The following is a 22,601-nucleotide window of genomic DNA, read 5'->3' as shown; positions in this document are numbered from 1 at the left end:
CAAGGGGAGCCTTGAGTCGCCGATCTGACGGTAGGGTTTGCAGCTTAGAGTGTTGTAGGTTTGATATTAATCTTTGAAAATATGAATGGGACGTTCGTTCCAATGGCGGATCTTAGAGTCCAGAGAGTTGTTTCTGCTCTGAACGACCAATAAATTCTACTTGCCTGGCTGACGACTCTCGTCAATTTTGTGTTGTCTTTAAGAGAAAATATTCCCATAGCAGAATACAATATTGAATGTCAAGACGCTTTCAATTAGTGAACGATATACTACCCTACGATACTTCCCTACTAACATTGAAACTGTTAAAGGTGAAGGAATCGATCCAAGGGATCAAGTTTGATCTAGATTATGAAGTTGTCATAGCCTCTTGTTTTCCATTGAATTTATAATCTAGTAAGTAAATTTCCTGGCAAGACAATCTAATAGCTGACACAGGCCTTTAAGCTTGCGTAAAAGATAAAGACGCTTTTCAGCCTTTTTTTTTAAAAAAAACGCATTATCCTAAGAGACACTCAAAAGAAAATTGAACATGTCCAAATGTTTACAAAGCGCCCTTCCATTCTATTTCTTTGTTTGGCATCACCTCTTTTTTCTCATAACAGATGTTATCGGGCCACCGACAATTTCATACTGACCTTTGAATTACATCCAAATGATATGTTCATTGCTCCTAAAGCAAGTACATGTATGTGTACAAAATAATCCCACTATTTATGACGTCAGATTACGGCAATCGTTTCGATTCGTTTAATTTCATTGTACACATTATACATCGATCCAAGATCAATAAGTATAACAGGCACAACGTCACGCAAAGGTGAAAATGAACTTAATCAGTTATGTAAACTGCTTTCAAGCGCCTTCATTTGTAGAACCGTTTTCTATCTGACCACATTTGAAAGACAATGCAATCGCTCTTTATTAACACATGGATGTAAAAATAGGTGATTAACAATAATTAGCGACGTTGTAGTTACGCAGCCTTACGTAATTGTGTAAAAGTCAACGCCAGATGAAGCATACTTTGTTTCCGTTCATAACCGATTAGAAATGATTAAATGAAGAATAATGTGCGATGCATGGCATTATATATCTAACATGCTTACGAATATAAGCTGCTCCAAAGATAAAAAATGAGTTTTTTTAGTTACAGCGGCAGTTCTGTATCTCTGGCGTTCGCATCAATGGTTGTTGACATTGGCTGTTTATGTGACTTTAATCATTTGTTCTCATTTGGAAATTGTGCAGAGTTATTAATTTTTTTCAGAAAGCGGGTTGTGATGCTCCAGTCTTGCTTTGCATCAGCGCATGCGCGTTGTGACGATTATCCAAAGGACGGAACTGCCGTGGTTGTCATGAATCTACCATTTTCGTTCTTTCTCCTTTGAGACGACAGCGAGGATTTCTGACGTCTGTGTGATTTATGAAGTACAGTACGTCCAAAGATGTGGCATTACGGTTCATCTTTGCGTAGCTGGCTTTGCCTATGTGGCGTTATCTCATTCCAGTGTATGCCTGCAGGTAGGTGATGGAGGGACACTCCGTTGGTATAGTCATTAACATTGGTATCAATAGCAGACGACACTCGTTGGGCTTGACTTTAACTCCATCCCCTTCACACATGAATATATAATTGAATCTCTTTAAAGCCGATAAAATGCTGAAATTGGTTGTTGGAAGTTAAAACCTCTGATTTGTTCTTTAAAAAAAGTGATTTTCACACAAAATCTCAATATTGCAAATTGCTCATAAAAACAAGTGTGTAACGTAAAAAGAAAAGCAGATGGGATTACAATTTTGTAGATTAAATCGACATTACTTCACCATCCAATTATCCCAAATTATTTCCAATCGTGTTCACTTGTAATTTCCCATAATTCAGTCTGTTTTGCACAACCAGAGACACCTTTATGAAGTTTGACATTTTTGGCATTTCGAGAGAAACTCGTAGAGTTGTAGGGTATTCTAACAAATATTTTGAAGCACTTTGTTTTTCTTATCACCCAGTTTAAGTTTTTATTATAAAGATCATGATCAATGAAAAGAAGATATGGTGCATTGACGACTTGTGTAATATTTTCAGACTATTATATAACAAACCAGAAAAACAAAATAGTTTACAAAGAAAACAGGACAACTTTAATGACATCTTCAGCAAACAAAGTACATCAACTATTTCAAATGGACATGACGAGTGGGTAAATATTAAAGGGCTCGCTTCAAGTGGACATTACACGCCTCCCAAGAGTGCTACATTGTTAGCACCTACAAAGCTTTATTAATCGCCTCCAAAAAGGGCTACATTTGTAGCACCTATACCTTTATTTTTGTAGCCAGTTATTTGTAAATCTGATGTTGTTATTCCAGGCAATTACAGCTTCTCTGTTTCTACGTTGCTTTGAAATTAAGAATAGGGAAAGATACCTGAAGGGTTATCGTCAGTCATCATGGTTCAAACGAGAGGCATTGTGTCGGTAACTTCTAGCAAACGTGTAACTGTAGCATATTGTCAGTGTTTCACACTGTGACATGAATCTTGTTGAAGACAATACAAGTTTTACTAATTTGTGCAGAGCAAAAACATCTAAGGACGAAATACATTGTTAATAATTATTTTAACGTATCGCTTACGCATAAATTATGTATAATTTTGTCTTCTGGAAATGAGTACACCCTATGAAAACTTAGTGTTTTCATTTTCTGTGCAACAAAGCTCTGAGAAGAATGTTTGAATTAGATTGCATAGCCGCTGCTTTATTTTCTCTCAAATTGTACGGCAAGTGCCAAGCATACAACTGGCGATCAGTTGATCTGTAATAGGGACATCCCTATTTTGGGCTTGTTATCCGGTGGCCACAAGTACTGAAATAAATGCATTTACTGTTTAGTCAGGATGAATTTTACACAAACAGAGCTAAACGATTTTCCTTTAACTCTAATTCGTAACAAAACGCTGAGGTTACAATGCATAATGGCAATGCCTCGCGAGTACACATATCTACCTAAGTATTTTAGATAAATATTATATCGTTAAAAATAACAATTATAGTAAAAGCAGGACGATAATGAGATGTGTGGTGCAAATTTAACTTGCCTTAATAGAGACATTTTTGTAATTATAATGAGAACAGAGTTGTACAGGCAGTGTCTGTATATGGCTATGCTAAATATAGAACTGATCACAACAGACACATTCACCACTGCCTTAATGAGCCATGTGCAAGTTATTTAACCATGTATAAAGGAGTGTTATTTAGGTGATTTTCAGTTTTATGATGTGCTTTGCACGGAAATTAGGCCAACGTTACTTTACTGGTTTGTGCCAAACCAATTAATACTTTCATAGCAGAGACATGATCAAACAATGTCTGGGTTTGTTCTTTTGTATTAATGTCTGGGGTTTGTTTTTTGATTTGACGTTGAGAGACAAAACTAGCGATAATGACATAAACGAGGAACTAATATTTTGCGGAGATGATTTTCCGACGGAAACGGCAGGCACAAGACCAGTAGGCGACAATTGTAGCTTAAGAGTCAGCCTGTACACTTGCCAAACTTTTGTCCACGGAAATCATTGAGCTCGGGACAAAATAACGCTGCAGTGGTGATTTAGGTGATTTAGGTGATTCTTGAGTTGAGTCTCATAATTTAAGCGATTACAGTTCAATTATGGCCGAGCTGGTGTGATTTTTCGATGAAGCTTGTGCTGCTCTTACGAAAACACCGTAAACCAATGGTCTAACCTTTAAAACCGTTACCTTATGGCACATTTTTCAATGGAACTATCTTCATTGGGTAACAAACTCCCGCTTGTAAATTGGTGATCTTGTGCCAGAATGATGTAGTGCTATGCCAAGCATCTGGGTAGTTGTCAGAGGTCAAACTAAGTTTCAAACAATGATGCTGTTCCTGTGTAGATGTAAATTACTTTTAATTTTTATAGTGCCTTTTTCACACCTTTGGTTATTTCTCTCTTTGCTTTGGCCCGACCAACATAGTCCCGCTAACGGACATTGTCCAGCAAACGAACGCCTGTGGCTTGGAGTCTGCAATCGACAGTGTGGGATAAATAGTTCCCACACTAACTACGAAGATGTTATAGGCATTACCCATTGACCTTGACCCAGAATGTTCAAGGTCATGGGGTCAACTGAAAGGTGTGATGTGAAGTACTAGTGTCTGTCTTGAAAACATATAAATATCTTTGGCCGTTTACAAGATAATCGGTGTTATGTCGTATTCTTGATTTTTAAGAGTTTGAGGATGGTTGCCCTGACAACGACTGTTAAGACAAAGCTACTTTTGCGACCTGTCTACCAAAGATTTTCAGAAAGTTCAGATTTTGGGCTTTCAGTGGGAATTTGCCCACCCAAATTGTACCAATCGGCCAAATCTGGGGGTCTGGCTCATGGACGACCAACTTACGTACGCCCAATAATCATATTTAGGAATTCTAAATTAACTAAACAGATGGAACTAGCTTTTAGAGTATGAGGGCTTCTTGCTCGTTTTTTCTTTGATGGGTTTGGTGGTACACAATTTCAGATAATGTTCAACTGATGACCTGCCAGTCTCCCTTTCTGTGCGTCTGTAATGGCTCTCTGCTAATGCACACAAGCTCAATCCAGTACAGGCTTACATTATTCGATTAAAATGTCCACGCCATTTTTGTTGTATGTAAAGATAACCGGATGTAGCGGTATAGCGCCACCTGTAGTGCACTTTAGTTCTAAATGTCTCATCTATGGAAGACGACATGTCGCAGTTTTGAAGTCGCATATCGTGACCAGTCTTCCATAATCATCATTATTTAATCAAATATGACTGCCAGGCGCCCATTTTATTTTTATGTATGCAAAGCCTTCGGTAGGACATAGCTGTGCTAATCTGATTGAATATTGGCACAAGTACACCATACTAGCATACATAGTAGTGTAATAATTGATTTGCGATTTGACCAAAAAAAGGCAACACGGTACAGTGACCATTTCATGACAATTATTTTCGGGACATATGTAACTCATATAAGCTTGAGGTTTTTCTAAAAACTTTGCTAATGATAAGCATATAAATTGTGTTGACTGTCTGATCTAATATGGCTGCCAAGCAGCTGTAGCCATTGTTAAGTCTGATGCCATTGTGCAGACATATGTACACCATTGTTGTTTTTGTCGTTGTTTTTGGTTGTTGGTGTTGTTGAAAGTTTACTCAATGACAAAACGCTGTGACATACAAGTGTTACTATCTACGTTTTTGTGGAGCACTTTGTTTCTTCTCGCCTCTGCCTGCTGAGGGGTACCTGGGAATCTTCAAAGTGTTGACTACACGACACGCTCAGAGTTCGCTTGTACTACATAAACTTTATTTCTCGGTAGACAAGCTTGACAGGTGCCATCGCCCAAGATACGCTTCTCCCATTGTCTTAATGTCTTGAGTCCGCTGTATTCCTCTCTAAATGTTCGTTGCATTCTTTTCGAATGGGATTTTAAACGTTACCTTTAAGGCGTGGCTTTTGGCATACAATAGATATGAGTTAAAGATAAAATGATACATCCGATCATAAACATCAATACAGGTCTTGATCTTACATTGACATGTTACCATTAATATGCAAACGTCACTGTAACACGTTGCAAACCCATCATGTGAAAGTCTCATGTTCATTCATTAGGTATTGACTATTTTTATCATTTTAATATCATTCAGACATATGTTGCTTCTTTGTGCATTTGTCGCGAATATAGTTTGTATGCATATCGACTTATTATTGAGGTCTTGCTGTTTTTATCAATAATTTTGCTGGTGTCGATGACCGCTAGGTCCATTAACCTTTGTGTGGGATAAACCACCTTTTGCTGTTATAACGTTGATTATACTACGATATTCATGTTTTCATGTTTTGAGCCATGATCACTAAGTGGTGCATTAAAACTCAGTTTTTTATTATTACACCGTACGATACGGTTTACGGATAGTTTTTTGACGTTATCAGATATGACCTGGCGGTCACATTTACATAATGTTCTTGCAGGCCAGGTGATATTTTTCAGAAGTGTCTGCATATAACACAGTGGCATCATATTTGTGACAATTTTTTCCAGCCAAATGACCCAATATAGCTGCCAGTCGGCAATTCGGACAATTTTTCATACATTTGCAGCCATTACAATATATTAATGTCAAAATATGGGACCATATACCCGAGGGTAGGTGACCATTTGCCCTCATTATGTCGGGCAAATGGTCTGCTTCTTCGAGGGTACATAGTCCCTTGTTTGGGCTATAGTATATCAGTATTGCACGTAGTTCAAAACAGATTCATGAATTTAAGATTGTGTATTACATATACATGGAATTTTATAATTTTTAAGTCCTGAAATTGTAAAGTTGAAAATAGCTCCTATCCACTTTAAGTCACATGACTATGCGTGAAAATACTATCTAGTTAGCTTGTCACTACGTACCGTGTGTTTTAGTGTCTGACATCAACTATCAAGTATCACTCACGTATCAACTAAAGTCTCAAGAAGTTGATAGAACAGTGTAATATATTATAATATGCCTATATTCACGTTAATTTGTGTTAGAAAATTTCTCGCTGCCCAAGTTGACATCCAGCACATTCACACGATTCTTGTACAAGCAAAATCAGAAGTTCTCGATAACTAACCTCTCTTTTATTTTCAGGTTCTCGCGCTGCTAGTAGGTATGTAAACATGGCGCAAGACCTTTTGAGCAACTATCCCAGACACACAAGGCCTGTCACGAACATCGCCACTGTAACCAATGTGACACACACGCTTTTTCCCGTACAAATTCTAGATGTGGTAAGTAAAATTGAATTTCTATCCGTAAAGCGTGCGTTAGCTAGTGCTGATTACCATCATTGGCCATCAAGTGAAGCAGTGCTTTGTGGAGGTAGGATTTCGATATCTCACATTGTTATGTGGAGTGTTCAAAATGGCAGAGTTTTTCAGACGATGACTGTTACACTCAATGTACTGGTGAAAGATTATTTACTCCATGAGCGTCGATCGTCAAACCGAGGCCGCCCCTACTAGCTAGAATCGTAAACGTTTGAAAGTCCGAACAGCAGTCCACGAGACGGGTTCTACCTTAAGTTATGTACATCTCCAAAACCGTAATCGCTGTTTCCTCCATTGTCTTATTCTCTTCTTAAAGGTGTAAAGTCACCTGTAATCTAAATATGCCCATATATGGTCAAAGGGGCGTTCCTTGGTACTCATGCCCATGTGAGGGCGCTGTTTTTACAAAGCGGCCACCCGCTTAAAAATGTGATTGTTAGATTTTCTCTTTCCATGGTAACTGCGGCAAAATTGAAACAGGTGATAATATACCTTTAAGTCCAAACTCACACGCTCACTGAAAAATCATTACCACATGTCAAATTCTCAGGCAGCAGTACTTACTGTGACCACCAGTTGCAGTCACAGGAGTGGACAGGACCGAAATGCAAAACAACCTATGAGCAACTGACTGTCCCGTCGCAACGTCTGGGCAGCTGATGGTTCCCATGAACATTTTTCAGCAACAGGCAGTCCTGAGACTGAACTCTACGCAACGAAAAAGTGCGATAAGGTTTTGCATGTATGCACATCAAGTCGAAATCGCCAGTTTGAGTTTAACCTGGCAGGTTGCCACACTTGATTTAGAGAAACTGAAGCCTATTTCAGGAAATGAGAAACTGAAGATTTCACACTAGCCAATGGAAACACCGCTTTAACACGTCAAAGTTATTAACAGAAATGCTATGTTTTTCAAGGACCGCGTAAATCAAGGACAGACCCTTTTCGGTATCAGAAAGATTGAGGTTCAATTTTACAGTTTCAGAACAGGTGTACCCACTGCATGATATAAAATAGTATTCATTTTTATTCTTGTTTATAGAACCTCTAGAACTTATCATGTCTTACGTTAGCAACCAGCTGAGGGTTTGATGAAGAAGATTAATGTACAACGTATAATGTGCACGCACATATGTATGCAAAATTTAACACGATTGGAACTAATTTGGGATAATTGGATCTTCATATTTTTCAAATTTCTCAAAAATGTTAGGTTTCCTATGGCTGAATGTAACAATATTTTTTTTTGTAATCAGTCCATCATCCAACAGGCGTTAGCCCAATTACAGGATGAGGTATGCATAACCCACTAACCCCCAATGGAGCAATGAGGAGTAAAGTGCCTTGCTCAAGGGCACAAACACCGTGCTAGAGTCTTGAACTCACCATCCTCCGACAGTGAGTCCGTTACTCTGGACCTACCGGGTCTTGAATCCGGTCTCGAACTCACCACCCTCTGATAGTGGAAACATCGTTGGCTCAGCATTTTTAGACCTGAGCAAAGCGTTTGATCTCGTTGACCACACAATCTTGTTGTCCAAACTAAAAACCTACGGGTTTCTGATCATACCCTGTCTTTTTTAAATCATACTTATTTACACGTAACAATATGTGCAATTTAATCGTACAAACTCAGATGTTATTGATGTCAGGGTCGGTGTGCCGCAAGGTTCCATACTGGGCCCATTACTCTTTATTATTTATGTTAACGATTTGCCCCTTCACCTTGAAAATTCATCCTGTACTTCCTTTGCAGACGACACAACACTTCATGTTTCACACAAGTCCTTAAACACCATTTCTACTTACCTGAATGCTGATCTGAAAATAGTTGAAAATTGGTGTCTTACTGACAAAGTTTGTATCAATCCCAGTAAGACAAAATCAATGATTATCACATCTTCTCAGAAGAGACGGCACATTAACAATGAAAACTTCAACCTCACTTTGGCTGGTAAAACTATTGACCGCGTCTCATCAGAGAGGTTGCTGGGGGTCACTATTTCTAATAATCTGGACTGTGTGTGAACACATTTCAACCATTGAAGCAAAATCAATTCCAATTTGTTTCTTTTGGCACGCATCAAAAAATTTCTTCCTCTCCACTCACGCAAGCTATTTTATTATTGTTTCATCTCACCACACATCAATTACTGTTCTAATGTTTGGAGCTTTACTTCCAGTAGCAATATCTATGCATTGGAGCGTCTACAGAGACGTGCAATGAGACTTATTCTTGACATTGTTCCGCCTCTTTCCACTTTCCAAATGTATACTCAGCTTCATTGGCTGCCTATTAACTTGAAACTCCGTAGTAACCGTATGGCCCAAATCTACAGAGCAACTCACAATCTAACCCCCGACTACATAACCAGTTTGTTCAATAATTACATCCCTTCTAGATCACTTCGTTCTTCCAATCAGAATCTCCTTAAAGTTCCCAAGGCACGTACACTTCTCTATCAGAACACCTTGTCAGTTGCGGGTGTGGATGAATATAACAATCTCCCCAAATCAATAAGGGACTCTGAGTCACTGACTAGTTTTAAGAAATCTTGTAACAACTTTTTGTATAATACTTACTTGTCTGATGCCTTTTCGTAGTTTTTTATATCTATTTGTTCTTGTGTGTTTTTGTGTTATCATGTTTGTGCTGTAAAGTGTTTTATGACTTTCTTTTGTCTATTCGACCTCCACGAAAAGAGGTGTTTCACCTATGGAGTTATCGAGTTATAATAAAAGATTAATAATAATAATAATAATAATAATAAATAATAATAATAATAATAATAATAATAATAATAATAATATAACAAGGCAGTATTGCTGAAGGCAATGAGTACTTGGGCCGTGATAGAGTAATTTGAGGACAATATATACTACTATTCAAATATGGTCTTGAATTTCCTCCTGTCAATGAGGCATTTGATTAACTGGTTATTAACGAAGCAATGGCATGACAACGGCAAAATATGTCTAGCAACTTTTGTGGAGTTTGAGGCAGGGGTTCTTTATTTATTGCGGGAATTGCTTAAACTCCTTAAATATTCAAATTACAGCAAATTTCTTTTGTTCTCGATGGTAGATGTCTAATATTTAGATGGGCATATTTAGATTTCTACCCTATAGTTATCCCTATATACCAAAAATCGGACATCAAGCTCTATTGGCTTGCTCAGAATTAGATATGCGCATAATTAATGAGGTACAATATGTGGTGTCATAAGGTGTCCCATCATACCATTTATGAAGGGTGTAGCACTTGTAGTTACTGAGTTGTGGACAAATATATATATTTGAGGTCAAAGGTCATCGAGGTCACGTGACATTTTGTCAAAATAATTGTATTGCTAAGTTATTCCTATATACCAAAATCAGACCTCCAGCTCTATTGGCGCGCTCAAAATTATATATGCGCATAATTAATGAGGTACAATATGTGGTGTCATAAGGTGTCTTATCATACCAAATATGAAGGATGTAGCACTTGTGGTTACTGAGTTGTGGACAAATATATATATTTGAGGTCAAAGGTCATTGAGGTCACGTCACATTTTGTCATAATAATTGTATTGCTAAGTTATTCCTATATACCAAAAATCAGACCTCTCGCTCTATTGGCTCGATCAAATAAGATATGCACATAATTAATGAGGTACAATATATGGTGTCATAAGGTGTCCTTTCATACCAAATATGAAGGGTGTAGCACTTGTGGTTACTGAGTTGTGGACAAATATGTATATTTGAGGTCAAAGGTCATTGAGGTCACGTGAAGTTTTGTCAAACAAATTATATTGTTAACTTATCCCTATATACCAGAAATCAGACCTCTTGCTCTATTGGCTCGCTCATAATTAGATATGCACATAATTAATGGCGTACAATATGTGGCATCATAAGGTGTCCCATCATACCAAATATGAAAGGTTTAGCACTTGTGGTTACTGAGTTATGGACAATAATGTATATTTGAGGTCAAAGTCACCAAGGTCACATGATATTTTGTCGAAATGTCTGAGATATCTGCGTGAACCGATGGACTCACTGATGGACTCACGGACGGATATGAGCCAATCTATAAGCCCCCTGGACTTTATCCGTGGGGACAAAAAAACTGTGTCACTGCATCCTTTAGGCAATATGAATACGATGAGAAACTAAATTTTTATTTTTCTTGGCATCATACATGCGAGTCTATGGAGAACTGCCTTATACATGGGAGTCTATGGAGGTGTAAACTAAAAAGTCCTCTAACACGCCAAATTTGATAGCATTGTGAAACAAATCGATGTGCATCTGTATGAGGTAGGGTACTAGGTGTGAACGGACGGACGGACGCACGGACATGACCAAACCTATAAGTCCCCTCGGACTTCGTCCGTGGTGATTAAAAACAACGCAACAGTTATTACAGCTACACCGGCAGTACGTTCATATCCAGAGCCCCGTACGGTCTGCCGCCGTCGCTTGAAAACAATCTCATGCTCCCGGCCATATGGGCAGCTGGCCGGATGCATGACTTCCGGAGAAGGCGAGCTGTCACTTTCAAGCTCAGGATTATTTGTCGATCAAATTTCAGTAAATTTACCTATAGGCTGAAATTTCGCCGAAGTTTGACAAAATTACATCGATTTTCAGGTTCATATGCGACATTTTTGAGTTTTGAGTGCAGACAGAAATAAGTTTTGAGGCAACATGGCTGCGACCCCATGTTGACCCCTAGCCCTGCGTACGATGCTATGTGCTACAGCTAACACACAGCATCGTACGCAGGGCCAGTGAGAGAGTTGCCGACATCGACGGTTATTTACGAGAAGTGAATAAAAGACTGTCATTTTTGGAAGCGATCGAGTAGCTGAGGTAGGCTGGGATACGACTTGGGCCCAAGAACGCTGAATTTCGGCAGTAATTTGGCTTTTTACGTCAAGTCCCAAAATGGATTTGAAGTCACCGACCCAACGTACGGGTCTTTGCAGGGCTGTGGTGAGCGGGGCGGTTAGCTGTAGCGGAACACACAGCATCGTACGCAGGGCTAGTTGACCCCCAAGTGAAAATGTGTTCGCGATCAAATCTTCCTATATTTTTTTCAGAATTTTCAACAAAATCATTGCTTCTTACATCTTTTGTAAAATATAAAATACTAAAATAAAACTGCGATGTGCCATGTCTCCAGATTTCTAAAATATCGTTCGTTGACCGTTCAACGCAAACTTGTGACGCAGTTGAAATTCAATACTGACCGCCAAATAATCTGAGATCAGTCTAGACATCCTCCAAATTATCCAACCATTCGCATTGGAGTTCAGCTCGCTTAGAGTATCATAACATTTTCGGCCTTCTTTTAGATCGACCCTAATATTTCCCATTTAGGAAATAAATACACAAGCTACCTCGACAAAACTTCGTGCACCATCCAAGACCAAACGCACTACAAATCTGTCTTGACGTCATCATCTCCTTACATGGTAATCGGCATACCGTATTTTTTAGCAAAGGGGACACAGAATACGTCGGAGTATTCAGTTTCAAAACGTATTACATTGTGTGATGTTGTCAAAAAAAAGTCATGTTACTGCAGTGGTATAAATTACAAAACACAAAAGTTCAAATCAGTTTATTTTGGACTGGCTTTACCCAACATTTCATATTGTTTCTTATGCCAGATTTGACCACGTGCTTACTGGCGACCCCTTTTCATGCAAATTTTGTGTCAAATGATGTGTTCCCCTGGAAAAACAAACGTACGATTTCTAAATGAAGGAGGCGAAATTTGCCCTCAAGACTCGAAACCACCCCTTTATGGGGTGTACCTAGCTATTTTTAACGAGCTTCTCGAATCTGCAGCTCTATTTCGAAATGATGGTCTGGTTTTCTCAGCTCAAGGATAAGTGTTCTCCATCGCTGTGGGCATTACTATTCTCAACCGGGGGTACAGTTTCCAGTCGTAATGTTTTTCATTGTGTCCGGGATATAAAACCTTTCCTTTTCAAACTTTGTCTTTGATTAACACTAATCCACATCTTGTCAGTGATTAAACATGTTTCAAGTTTAAATGTTAAATTCTGGTCTCGAGCCCTCCTGTTCGACCAAACCGAAATTACCCCTCCCACTTTGGCTCGTCCAGTGGGTGTAGCAAGGGTCGTGCCATCGCCTAGTAAACGGAGGGTGCATTAATTGTTGCATTTCGATGCACATTTTGATTATATTCAGAAGATTTTGTGGCAAAAACTCAGATAGAGAAGCATTTATATTCACATCTCACTTATTCAAGACTGGCTGAGAGCAGCACTTCCATTCAGTTAACATCATTACGCCATTTATTATGCCAAGAAAGATGAAGCCAATACATTTTGCCCTCCCTGGTCTCAGCCAGAAATGGTTATACCTTACAGTTTTTTCCCACGGAATGAAAACAAATGTACTTGGGCTGAGGCCCAAGTACAATAATAATAATAATAGTGAGTCCGTTACCCTAACCACTAGGCCACGGTGCCTCCTAACAATATTACAGATTACTCATAAAACAAGTGTATAACTTAAAAGGAAAAGCTAGATGCGCTTACATTTGCAGAAAAAAAGACATTACTTCACTACCCAATTATCCAAAATTTGTTCCAATCGTTTTAAATGTAACCAGTCATGAATAGATGTATATTGACAAATGTGCTGAAGCAGTGACAGAAACGGAAATAGTTGTCTCTGTACTAAATCCATGTTTTCCATGGTTCGTAATATGTTTCATTCACAGGACGAGAAAAATCAAATTCTGACTTTAAAAGCATGGCTGACAGTCGTAAGTAAAGTCATCTAACAAGGAAACTAATCAATGGTCCGTTGACGGTAGAAGAATAAACCTTTGCATAACACAGCTTGATATACCAGACGTGATTAGATCAACGATCAAGTCATTCTATTTCCCCTGCCAAACACTCTTAATCAGGAAGTGATATTTGCTTTCCTACTGATGGATTTGCATAATCGTTCATCAAATAAATGCGGCTTGTTACATGTATATTTGGCGGATCAATATATGGCTAGATTTACGCACAAATTTATGATAGAAATCGAGTTAATTTCTAAAACATCCGGTCGATTATGTAATTCTATGACTTAAGTAATGTTGTGGGAGAGAACTTATTTTGACAGTCGGTCGGGCTGAAATCAGCTGTACAGTCGTTAACATACATCGGAAGCTTTGACGTCAACATTAATGCTTAACAAAACAGAATCACTTTGATTGGTTAAAGCAAACAAATGGCCTTCACCAATATCATCCGAATTCTGCAGCGACAGATCAAGTAATAAAACTGGAACATGATACACATCTAACGTGTGACTTTTAAACGTTATTGTTGTAATAGATTTTTACAATTACGTGCGTGGCGACGTAAAACATACAGAAATTTGAAGTAGACAATTCTCCAAAATCGTGAATGATAAGTGTATACATTGCATTCCAGGCATGGCATGACGAATTCCTCACCTGGAATGCATCAGAATATGATGGCATCACAAGCGTGCTTTTGCCTTCGAAAGCAATATGGCAACCGGATATCACTGTGTACGAAAGGTGAGTCCCAGCATGCTTTGTAGATACCCATATCTGGCACACACATAGATGCAGGTGTGTACAAGTGGCAGATTGAGACGACTGTACTAATCATACAAGTCCGAAATGTGACTGTTTAACATCTACGATAGACAGGAAAGAAGAGTAAAGTGAAAGTGGCTGCATAAATCGGCTTTTTGGATTTTGTCTGGTATTTTTTATTTCAAATGTTCAGTAATGTAGCCATATAGTTCAGTCAGTTTTTTTTCATTCTGTGTTTTGTGTTCAGCTTGGCTTGTGTCAGCAAATAATCATAATGAAAAGGGTTTAAACGAGCAGAAGTGATGATACACATTAGGAATACTTGCCTGAATGTGAACTTAATCATAGCAGTTGAATTTCTCAAGCAGACATGTTTCGGGTTCGAAGTCTCCCTGAATCGCATAAGAAAAGAAGAAGCAGATGCAGCAGTAGAAGCGTACGCGTGATTTAACCCAATGTTTAAAGGAATTTTCTAACCGAACCACTATAATTACATAGAGCGATTTCTTGCGAGATTTGACAATGCTTGCTGACTCAATTAATACCGTACCATAGGTTAGATATAGGAACTACTTGGCTGGCATCAACGAAGATAGTACTAATTAACTATCGAAATGACGGTGTCCTTTTTTGAACGAACATAGCAATAAATGAATTTCTTCCTACCGATTCTTGCATAACTTGAGTACGACACTGTCGTGTTGTTTGCTAGAAAGAGACTTGTCAATAGAAGAATGTATTCATAAAAAACCGCAAAACATTAGTTCTGCTCTGAATTTTAGCATTCGTCGAACGTTTATATGTCAAATGGTGAATGGTGGAAAGTTAAACGTTTTAATGACGGTTTGCCAGTGGTTTAATCTTTACCGTTCACATTGACTATATATGTCTCTGATCGCTGCGGACTTTAAAAAGACTTGAACTTCTGATCCTGGAATAAAGTACAACAATGCTTTCCCCTTTGCCATAACATTCGAAAATGCAGTGAGTCAACGTAACCTAATAAAAATAATTGACTTGTAGGGCACGTCAAAGTAAGAGTGCCTGTATCAAATATCAAAAATTGCATGGTTTATGATACGATTTTTTGCAAAACACTGCGGAAATATCGTAAAATGAATGTCAATTCTTGTTAGTGACGAGTAGCGTTAACGGAAAACGTCTCTAGCAACACCTTCCGTTTCATTTACTCGTGTCCTGCCCGACTAGAGACTGACATTACACAAGATGGAGGTCACTAAACCATCAACATCCAAAACTCTGTGACTGAGCATCGATATTGTTACGCTGACACGCCCTAATATGATCTCTACGCTTCTGTATTCCTTCGTGTATACATAGACAGTAGAGATGGTGTATGCATGGCTAGTAACGTTTCTGGCTCCATGGTGTATGCTATGCAAATTCACAATTCTAATTTACACATAACAGTACTATGATGTAGGCTTGTTACAACGCTGCCACAGCAAGGTGGGTATCATCACAACTACCATCGACTAACATGAGTGACAATTTTAGTAAGATGTTTTGGTCTCTTAAGATGTTTGTATATGCATATCTTCATACTTGCCCATCTCCTCATCTACCTATGAACATGAAAACTTAGCAGTTTGTTACCTTCTGTCTGCAAGTTTGTCCATCAAATTCTTTGTCGTACGTACGGTTCCTTGAACTTTCATCGGATAATGGATGAAATGTCCATGTCTTGGTATTGTTCATACCGTTAAAAAAACAAACCCTCCACAAAACGACAGAAAGTTTACATAAAATTTATTTCACAGAAATTTAACGAATTGATTCTCAACGTTTCAGTGTCAAAGAGGAATTTGCGCGTCACTTGGACACCGAGGCATTTATCACCAATGACGGTGAGGTGACAGCCCCTGCCCTGGTCATCATCGAAACTTCTTGTGTGATTGACGCCACCTACTTTCCTTTCGATGAACAAATTTGTGTCCTCACGTTCGGCTCCTGGAGCTACGATGGGAGTATGATCGACCTATACCTTGATGACAGGTCCGGAAATTTGGAATATTACGTCACCAACGGCGAATGGGACTTGGTCGGTTTTCCTGCTCGAAGAAACAGCGTCCTCTTTTCGTGCTGTCCAAACCCTTACATTGACGTCAAATACTCACTTCAAATACGCAGACGTTCCTTATTCTACATAAACATCATCATTATCCCGTCAGTACTTCTGTTTGTCCTGGTTCTGACCGGCTTCTATCTGCCTGCCACCTGTGGCGAGAAAATGACGCTGTTTGTCAACAGCATGCTCGCCCTAATCGTGTTCTTGACTCTGACCTCCAAATACATGCCACCGACATCCGAATCATCGCCCTATCTTGGTAAGTCACATTATACGGTACATGACAATCCGGTTGTTGTTGTTGTCTATGTTGTTAGGCGGAAGCACTTATTTTTTTTGCGTCCATGAGCGTGTAGGTCATTTGTGTTTTTAAAGTCTTTGACCACGGCTTTGTTTGCAAAATTTGTGACGTGTACTTTATGCTGGCAGAATGCCACAAAGTATGAATTTTGGAGATGGAAAAGAAGTGTCTCGGTTGATTTAAACACGGTCCACGTGGAGGGACCGTGATTTAAACATGGCAGTACTTCTTACAACATGCCGAGGAGGGGGGGGTCGGAAAAAACTGACATTGCAGGGTGGGGAGACTCGAAAATTTATTGAATATCAAATTCCTTTTCGAATACATTCTGGCACTTTCATTTCCTGCACTTTCGGCGCACCCTTCGGGCGCTAGTTTTAGAGTATACTAAACAATTTATTGATGATCCAAGCAGCCACCATGAGGTAAAAAATTTAGGTTGTCATTATTCCTACCTGCCCAACCCCTCTGCTGTACAAAATTGTCCTCTATGATGACTAAAAGTTTCAAATTGGTCTTTCAATAACATTTTGGGAGATAACCTTTTTGATAACATTCTCCCATTGACAACACATAGGGTCTAGGTCAGTGTCAAACGTTCATGTCACCGTATGTACATTTTTATTGCTTGAGGACTTTGACAGAATACAAACTATTAAGAATAGTGCATGGTGTCATCAATAACAACTGGAAGCTTCAGGTCAAACAACCTTTGAATAACAATTTGGTAGATGACAACCTATGTGTTATTTGTAGTTTCCTCATGGACCACAATGTCAATCGGCATTTTCAGTGAAATTCCAAAATCAAATTTCTTGCACACACATGCACTTGTAACCACCTCAGTCTAATCAAGTACATTAACATCAATTATCAAATGTCTATAAATACACAGATTTAGCTAGTTTTGTATTGTTAAAGAATTATTTATAGTTTCCTCATAGACTACAATGTATTGTGGATCAACATTTTTGGCAAAATTCCAAAATCAAATTTCTTGCACACATATGCACATGTAACCACCCTCTTCACATAAATCAAATTCAATTATTCAGGATCCATACATGCACAAATATTGCAAGTTATATATTGGGAAAAAAATATTCACAGTTTTCTCATAGACTCCCATGCATAGTGATCAACATTTTTGAAATTCAAAAATTAAATTTCTTGTACACATGTGCACTTGTAAACACCCAATGCTAATCAAGTACATTTATATCAGTTATCGAACGTCTATAGATGATCAGATATTGATAGTTTTATATTGGAAAATACGCGTTTGTAGTTTTCTCATAGACTACAATGTACTGTACCAGGTATAGGGAATCAACATTATCAATGAAATCCAAAAACCCAATTTTTGTACAAATATGCACTTTTTACCTGCCATTTCAAGCAAAGCACATTTACATGAGTTATCACACACATATAAATGTACAGATACAGCTTGTATTTATAGGGAAAATGTAATAATTTGCCTAATAGACTCCCATGTATTATGATTTGATATTTTTGGACAAAGCACTATATTGGCCATATTTTGCCTTCCTTTCAGGGAGGGGGGACTTCAAAATTATAGCAAGTCAGAAGGGGGACTTGAACACATTGTGAGTTTGTAAGGCAGTATTTGAAAAAATATGAAACTTTTTTTGGAATCTCCTGCTCACCCCCTCCAGATGTGTTTGTGAATGCAGCCTTATATTTTGCATATGTAAAATTTTCTGCGTGTTATTTTGAACTGCTTACCCTGCTCCCTATAAAATATTTTGAGAGACGCTTAACATAATTTTTGGTGATGATGTGTCTAGCATATTGCATATTGATGCTGGTGACGATAACGTGTAATGGCTATTCATCACAATTTTAACAGGAATCCATTCCATTATATATTAGACATATCAAGTGTTATACACACAGATATTAGAGGTTTGCTTAAAATTTGTCGACTCAACAATTGTATTTTAAATTTGAGTAATTTTGTAACACTATTCTAAAAAGATATAACCTATTCTTGCCATTCTTTCGATTACAGAACGTTATCTTGTATCGCTGATTGTGATGGTGGCGTTGTCGTGTCTCTTGGCAGCCATTACTGTCGAAATGCATTTCAAGTCCGCCACATGCTCGAAAATGCCAGAATGGCTTCGAGCATGTGTCTTCAAGTATCTCTCTAAGTTTGTGTGCATGCGCAGTCAGTCTTCGACAAGTCTGGATCCTAAAGTGGGCGAAACAAATGGCAGCATAGAAATCCCACAGGCGATAAATCAGGATCATTTAAGTAGTAATGGTCATCTCAGTGATGGAGTAAACCACGACAAGTCGTGTATATCTTCGCACGAACCAATAGTTGAGAGGAAGATGGAATTAAGAGATTCTGACGATGGACCCAAGGAAAACATCTGGGAATGGCAACTCGCAGCAAAGATCATCGATCGTTTCTTTCTCGTCTGCTATTCGGTGACTTTTCTTGTCATGTCAATAGGAATACTGACATATTTGCATACTCGAGCTTCAGAGCCATAGTAGCAGCAATAACGACTACAAAGAAGTCCCTAGATGATTGGTCACAAAAATGACGTACATCCAGGTGTGCGTGCCATGTTGACCAGTATGGGACGTCAATTATAGTTTGCTACCATAGGGAAAGGAAACCATGTTGTTTTATGTATGCCAAGATGATAACTTATGTGTGGATTGGTGAAAAAAGTAATCTAATTATGAAACCACAAGTTCTGACATTTTCCTGTACTTCAGTCCTCTATGAACAAGTTTCTTGGTGTGTTATTTTCCACTTCCACATTAGGAGATATTGACCCCTTTGTGAAAAGGAAGCAGACTATACCAGCCTCTGATATCATATTCATACTGTTGTGACAAGCCAAAAACTAGGTGTGTGATTGTTAACGCTATGCTGTATGGAGCATACAGAGTGATGATAGGACAAACTGTAACTGTGAAAACATTGTATTACCAGAGTGTGAAAACAATTTCCTTGTCAACAAAGGCAAGCTGGTCGCGATCAAGCTCAACATTATGTACTGACCCTCAGTAAGGAGTAATGTTTGATGCTAAATAATAACTATCGCCAAATCACTGTACAGTAATGTAGCATTGACCACATGTCAATTCTGCAGCTGTGGTAGGAGAAAAGCTGAAAGAGTCATAAAGGTGCGTGTGTGGGTATCCTTAGTGGTTTATCACCATTTTATTTTAAAGGGATATTATCGCTATCTTTTGACCCTTTTTTCACCAATATTGTTGCAAACGAGCAATTGCTGATGTTGTTCGACTTCAACTAAAAATGGTCGACCATAGACAACTTCCATCCCATTTTGCCTACACTGTGTAGGAAAACCTTGGGTCAGGGGTTTTAGGTAGCCCACCAAAAACCCCTGAATCGAGGTTTTTCTACACAGTGTAGGTAAGATGGGATGGAAGTTGTCTATGGTCGACCATTTTTTAGACATCTTTCGAATAACAACAGCAATTGCTCTTTTGCAACAATATTGGTGAAAAAAGGGTCAAAAGATAGCGATAATGTCCCTTAAATCATTTTTACAAGTTTTAAAGGACATGCAGTCTCAGTTGTGGAGGTACAAAAGGCGGGTTTTTGAGTTTAACCACCATGGTTTGGCCCAAACCCACTGTTATCAATGATGATAGGGGTGAAAAGGTGAAAATTATGACTAAAAACAGAAATCACATTTAAAGGCCATTACCCCTGTAAATGTTACTTGGGTCCCAGTCATTTTACCTGGATTCACCTTAAAATTTCTTTGCTTGTTAATCATTTACAATCCTTCTAGAATCATAACTGGCATACCTTAAATCTTGGCAGAGGGGCTGGTATATTATCTGATTGAGCAACCAGGGTAAATGCTTAAAACTCTGAAATACTGTGACCAACTTTATTCAAAACTGGCAAAAGGAAAATACATATTCAATATTATATGCGTACCAATTAATAGTGCAACATGACTACAGGTTAGGTTGCATGGCAGTTGTATATTTTCATTTTGGTTGTGTACAGAGCAGGTACTGAGATGTATGTCAACATGTCAAACAAGAAACATTTTGGAAAGTGTGTAATTATGTAAATATGCTAAAACAATAAAAAAAATCATAATTTGGCAGTGTTCTCATTCCTGTCAAGAGGCACCTGTTTTTTACAGGGAAATTCACAACAAATGATCTACTTCAAACCCTTTTTATAAATTAAAAACACAGCTTTAAAGGCACGGTACACTGTTGTTATCAGAGTTGCATCATAAATGTTGACACATGGAACTGTCTCGTGTATTACGTAGGACGGGTCAAGGGGATTTGGAATTGGACACTGTGACATTCGCTTCAGAGTACGGCATGAGACATGACATCTGATGAGGCAAACTTGCAACTCCTGTGTGGCGACATCAGCAGAACAAGGGGCATGGATTGACAATTGATACACTGTTTTATAACGGCTGTTACCAAATGGACTCCTTTCTGCCGCAGCCAACGCCTGACATGCCATCTGTGGTAGGACTTGAACTGGATCTGTTGGAGTGTGTGACGATTTTTTCTGTGAAGTTAAAAAACTATTAATCATACACTTTCATGTTATCCTGCAAAGTTCATCTGTCATTATTAAGGTCAAGTTGGCTGAAGCCAGTGAGGTATTAACATTAACATGTGGAACAAGACCATTAATTCACTTCCTGATCTGTTACCCACGAAGTTTGGGTGAAAAACAGTGTGGACCTTGAAGTTTTGATACCTGCATGGTTGCTAGTGTCCTTTGAACTTTAATTTGAAGTATTTTTATAAAGATATTTTTCTGCATGAATCAAAATGCAGACTGTTGTGAATATTGTCTGAAGCAATCTGTAGTTATATGTGGAGTTATATGGACCATGGAGGTAGTAGAGAAGGAGTTACAACTAGGCGGAGATCAAAGGGACCATGTGTTTTGCCGCTGTTTGCCTTACAAACTACTCCATTAGCACCAACGGGACTTGCGAACGCGTTTTCTCGGATTTAGGAAACAAGATTAAGTTCGTTCGGGGTCATTCGGGTGTTTCGGCCGTCCCTCGGCAGTTGACAGATCTTCAAACATGGCGTCACGTGTCCAAGCGTCGCGTCGGGAAGTTCGAGTCGTTCCACTGATTTTGATGTACACGATGTTAAAGAGGTTGAGGAACAGATAATTGAGGAAGGGAGATTTTGTATCTGCAAAGGCGTGGAGACTAAGTTGATGATAGCTTGCGATTACAAAAAAAAAATGCCACACGTAGAGCAGCATTGTTAACACGCCAACTTTTTCCAAATCCAGTTGTCGGTTCTTGCCGTGTTTTATCATGTTGTATTGGCATTTATGATAAGGTTAAATAAGAAAGCATAGCTTTTAACTGCTACGTCCATGACTTTAATGAATGGTCGCGATATAAAAACAACACGTACGATGCATTGAAACAAAGCGTCGCAGCGTCCCGTCATAAACACCCAGGAAACGCTACAAGTTTAACCCACGCTCAAGGCAGTGCTGCAGTCCGCTGCACCATACTCAGTACATGATTGAAAAGTTCGTGATCAGAACTTTCATTCTAACAAGGAAAGGTTCCTGCGATCGAATGTAAAGTATATAAAAAACGACGTTAAAATTACCAAGATTTTGAGAATGAAAAACTTAAATTCCGTGTAACTTCACTTTTCGTGGACGGAACGTGTCGGTTATTACACTATCATGACGCACTTGACCCAAGCTAC

The 22,601-nt window shown here is 38.6% G+C and overlaps 2 protein-coding genes across 4 annotated transcripts in view; one reads left to right on the top strand and one right to left on the bottom strand.

Annotated features, from left to right (window-relative positions):
* Nucleotides 1–1,311: 1,311 nt before the first annotated feature.
* LOC139130165 (neuronal acetylcholine receptor subunit alpha-9-like) lies at nucleotides 1,312–20,685 on the top strand. The gene is made up of 6 exons (XM_070695900.1): nucleotides 1,312–1,524; nucleotides 6,691–6,830; nucleotides 13,621–13,665; nucleotides 14,333–14,442; nucleotides 16,276–16,811; nucleotides 18,889–20,685. The coding sequence occupies exons 1-6, from the start codon at nucleotides 1,449–1,451 to the stop codon at nucleotides 19,377–19,379; spliced, it is 1,398 nt and encodes a 465-aa protein (XP_070552001.1). The 5' UTR covers nucleotides 1,312–1,448; the 3' UTR covers nucleotides 19,380–20,685.
* A 48-nt stretch (nucleotides 20,686–20,733) lies between these two features.
* The window catches only part of LOC139130166 (uncharacterized), a 58,510-nt gene continuing 56,642 nt past the window's right edge, over nucleotides 20,734–22,601 (bottom strand). For 2 of the 3 annotated variants that reach the window (XM_070695902.1, XM_070695901.1), the window contains exon 5: nucleotides 20,734–21,417. In XM_070695902.1, the coding sequence (XP_070552003.1) occupies nucleotides 21,049–21,417 (369 nt within the window). In that variant the 3' untranslated portion in view covers nucleotides 20,734–21,048. Of the gene's footprint in view, nucleotides 21,434–22,601 lie in introns of all 3 variants that reach the window. The other variant, XM_070695903.1, reaches the window with a different exon arrangement.

This window comes from Ptychodera flava, chromosome 3, assembly GCF_041260155.1.
Source record: "Ptychodera flava strain L36383 chromosome 3, AS_Pfla_20210202, whole genome shotgun sequence".
NCBI lineage: Eukaryota > Metazoa > Hemichordata > Enteropneusta > Ptychoderidae > Ptychodera > Ptychodera flava.
Note: the sequence above shows the minus strand (reverse complement) of the source record. Positions and strands in the feature narration are given on the sequence as shown.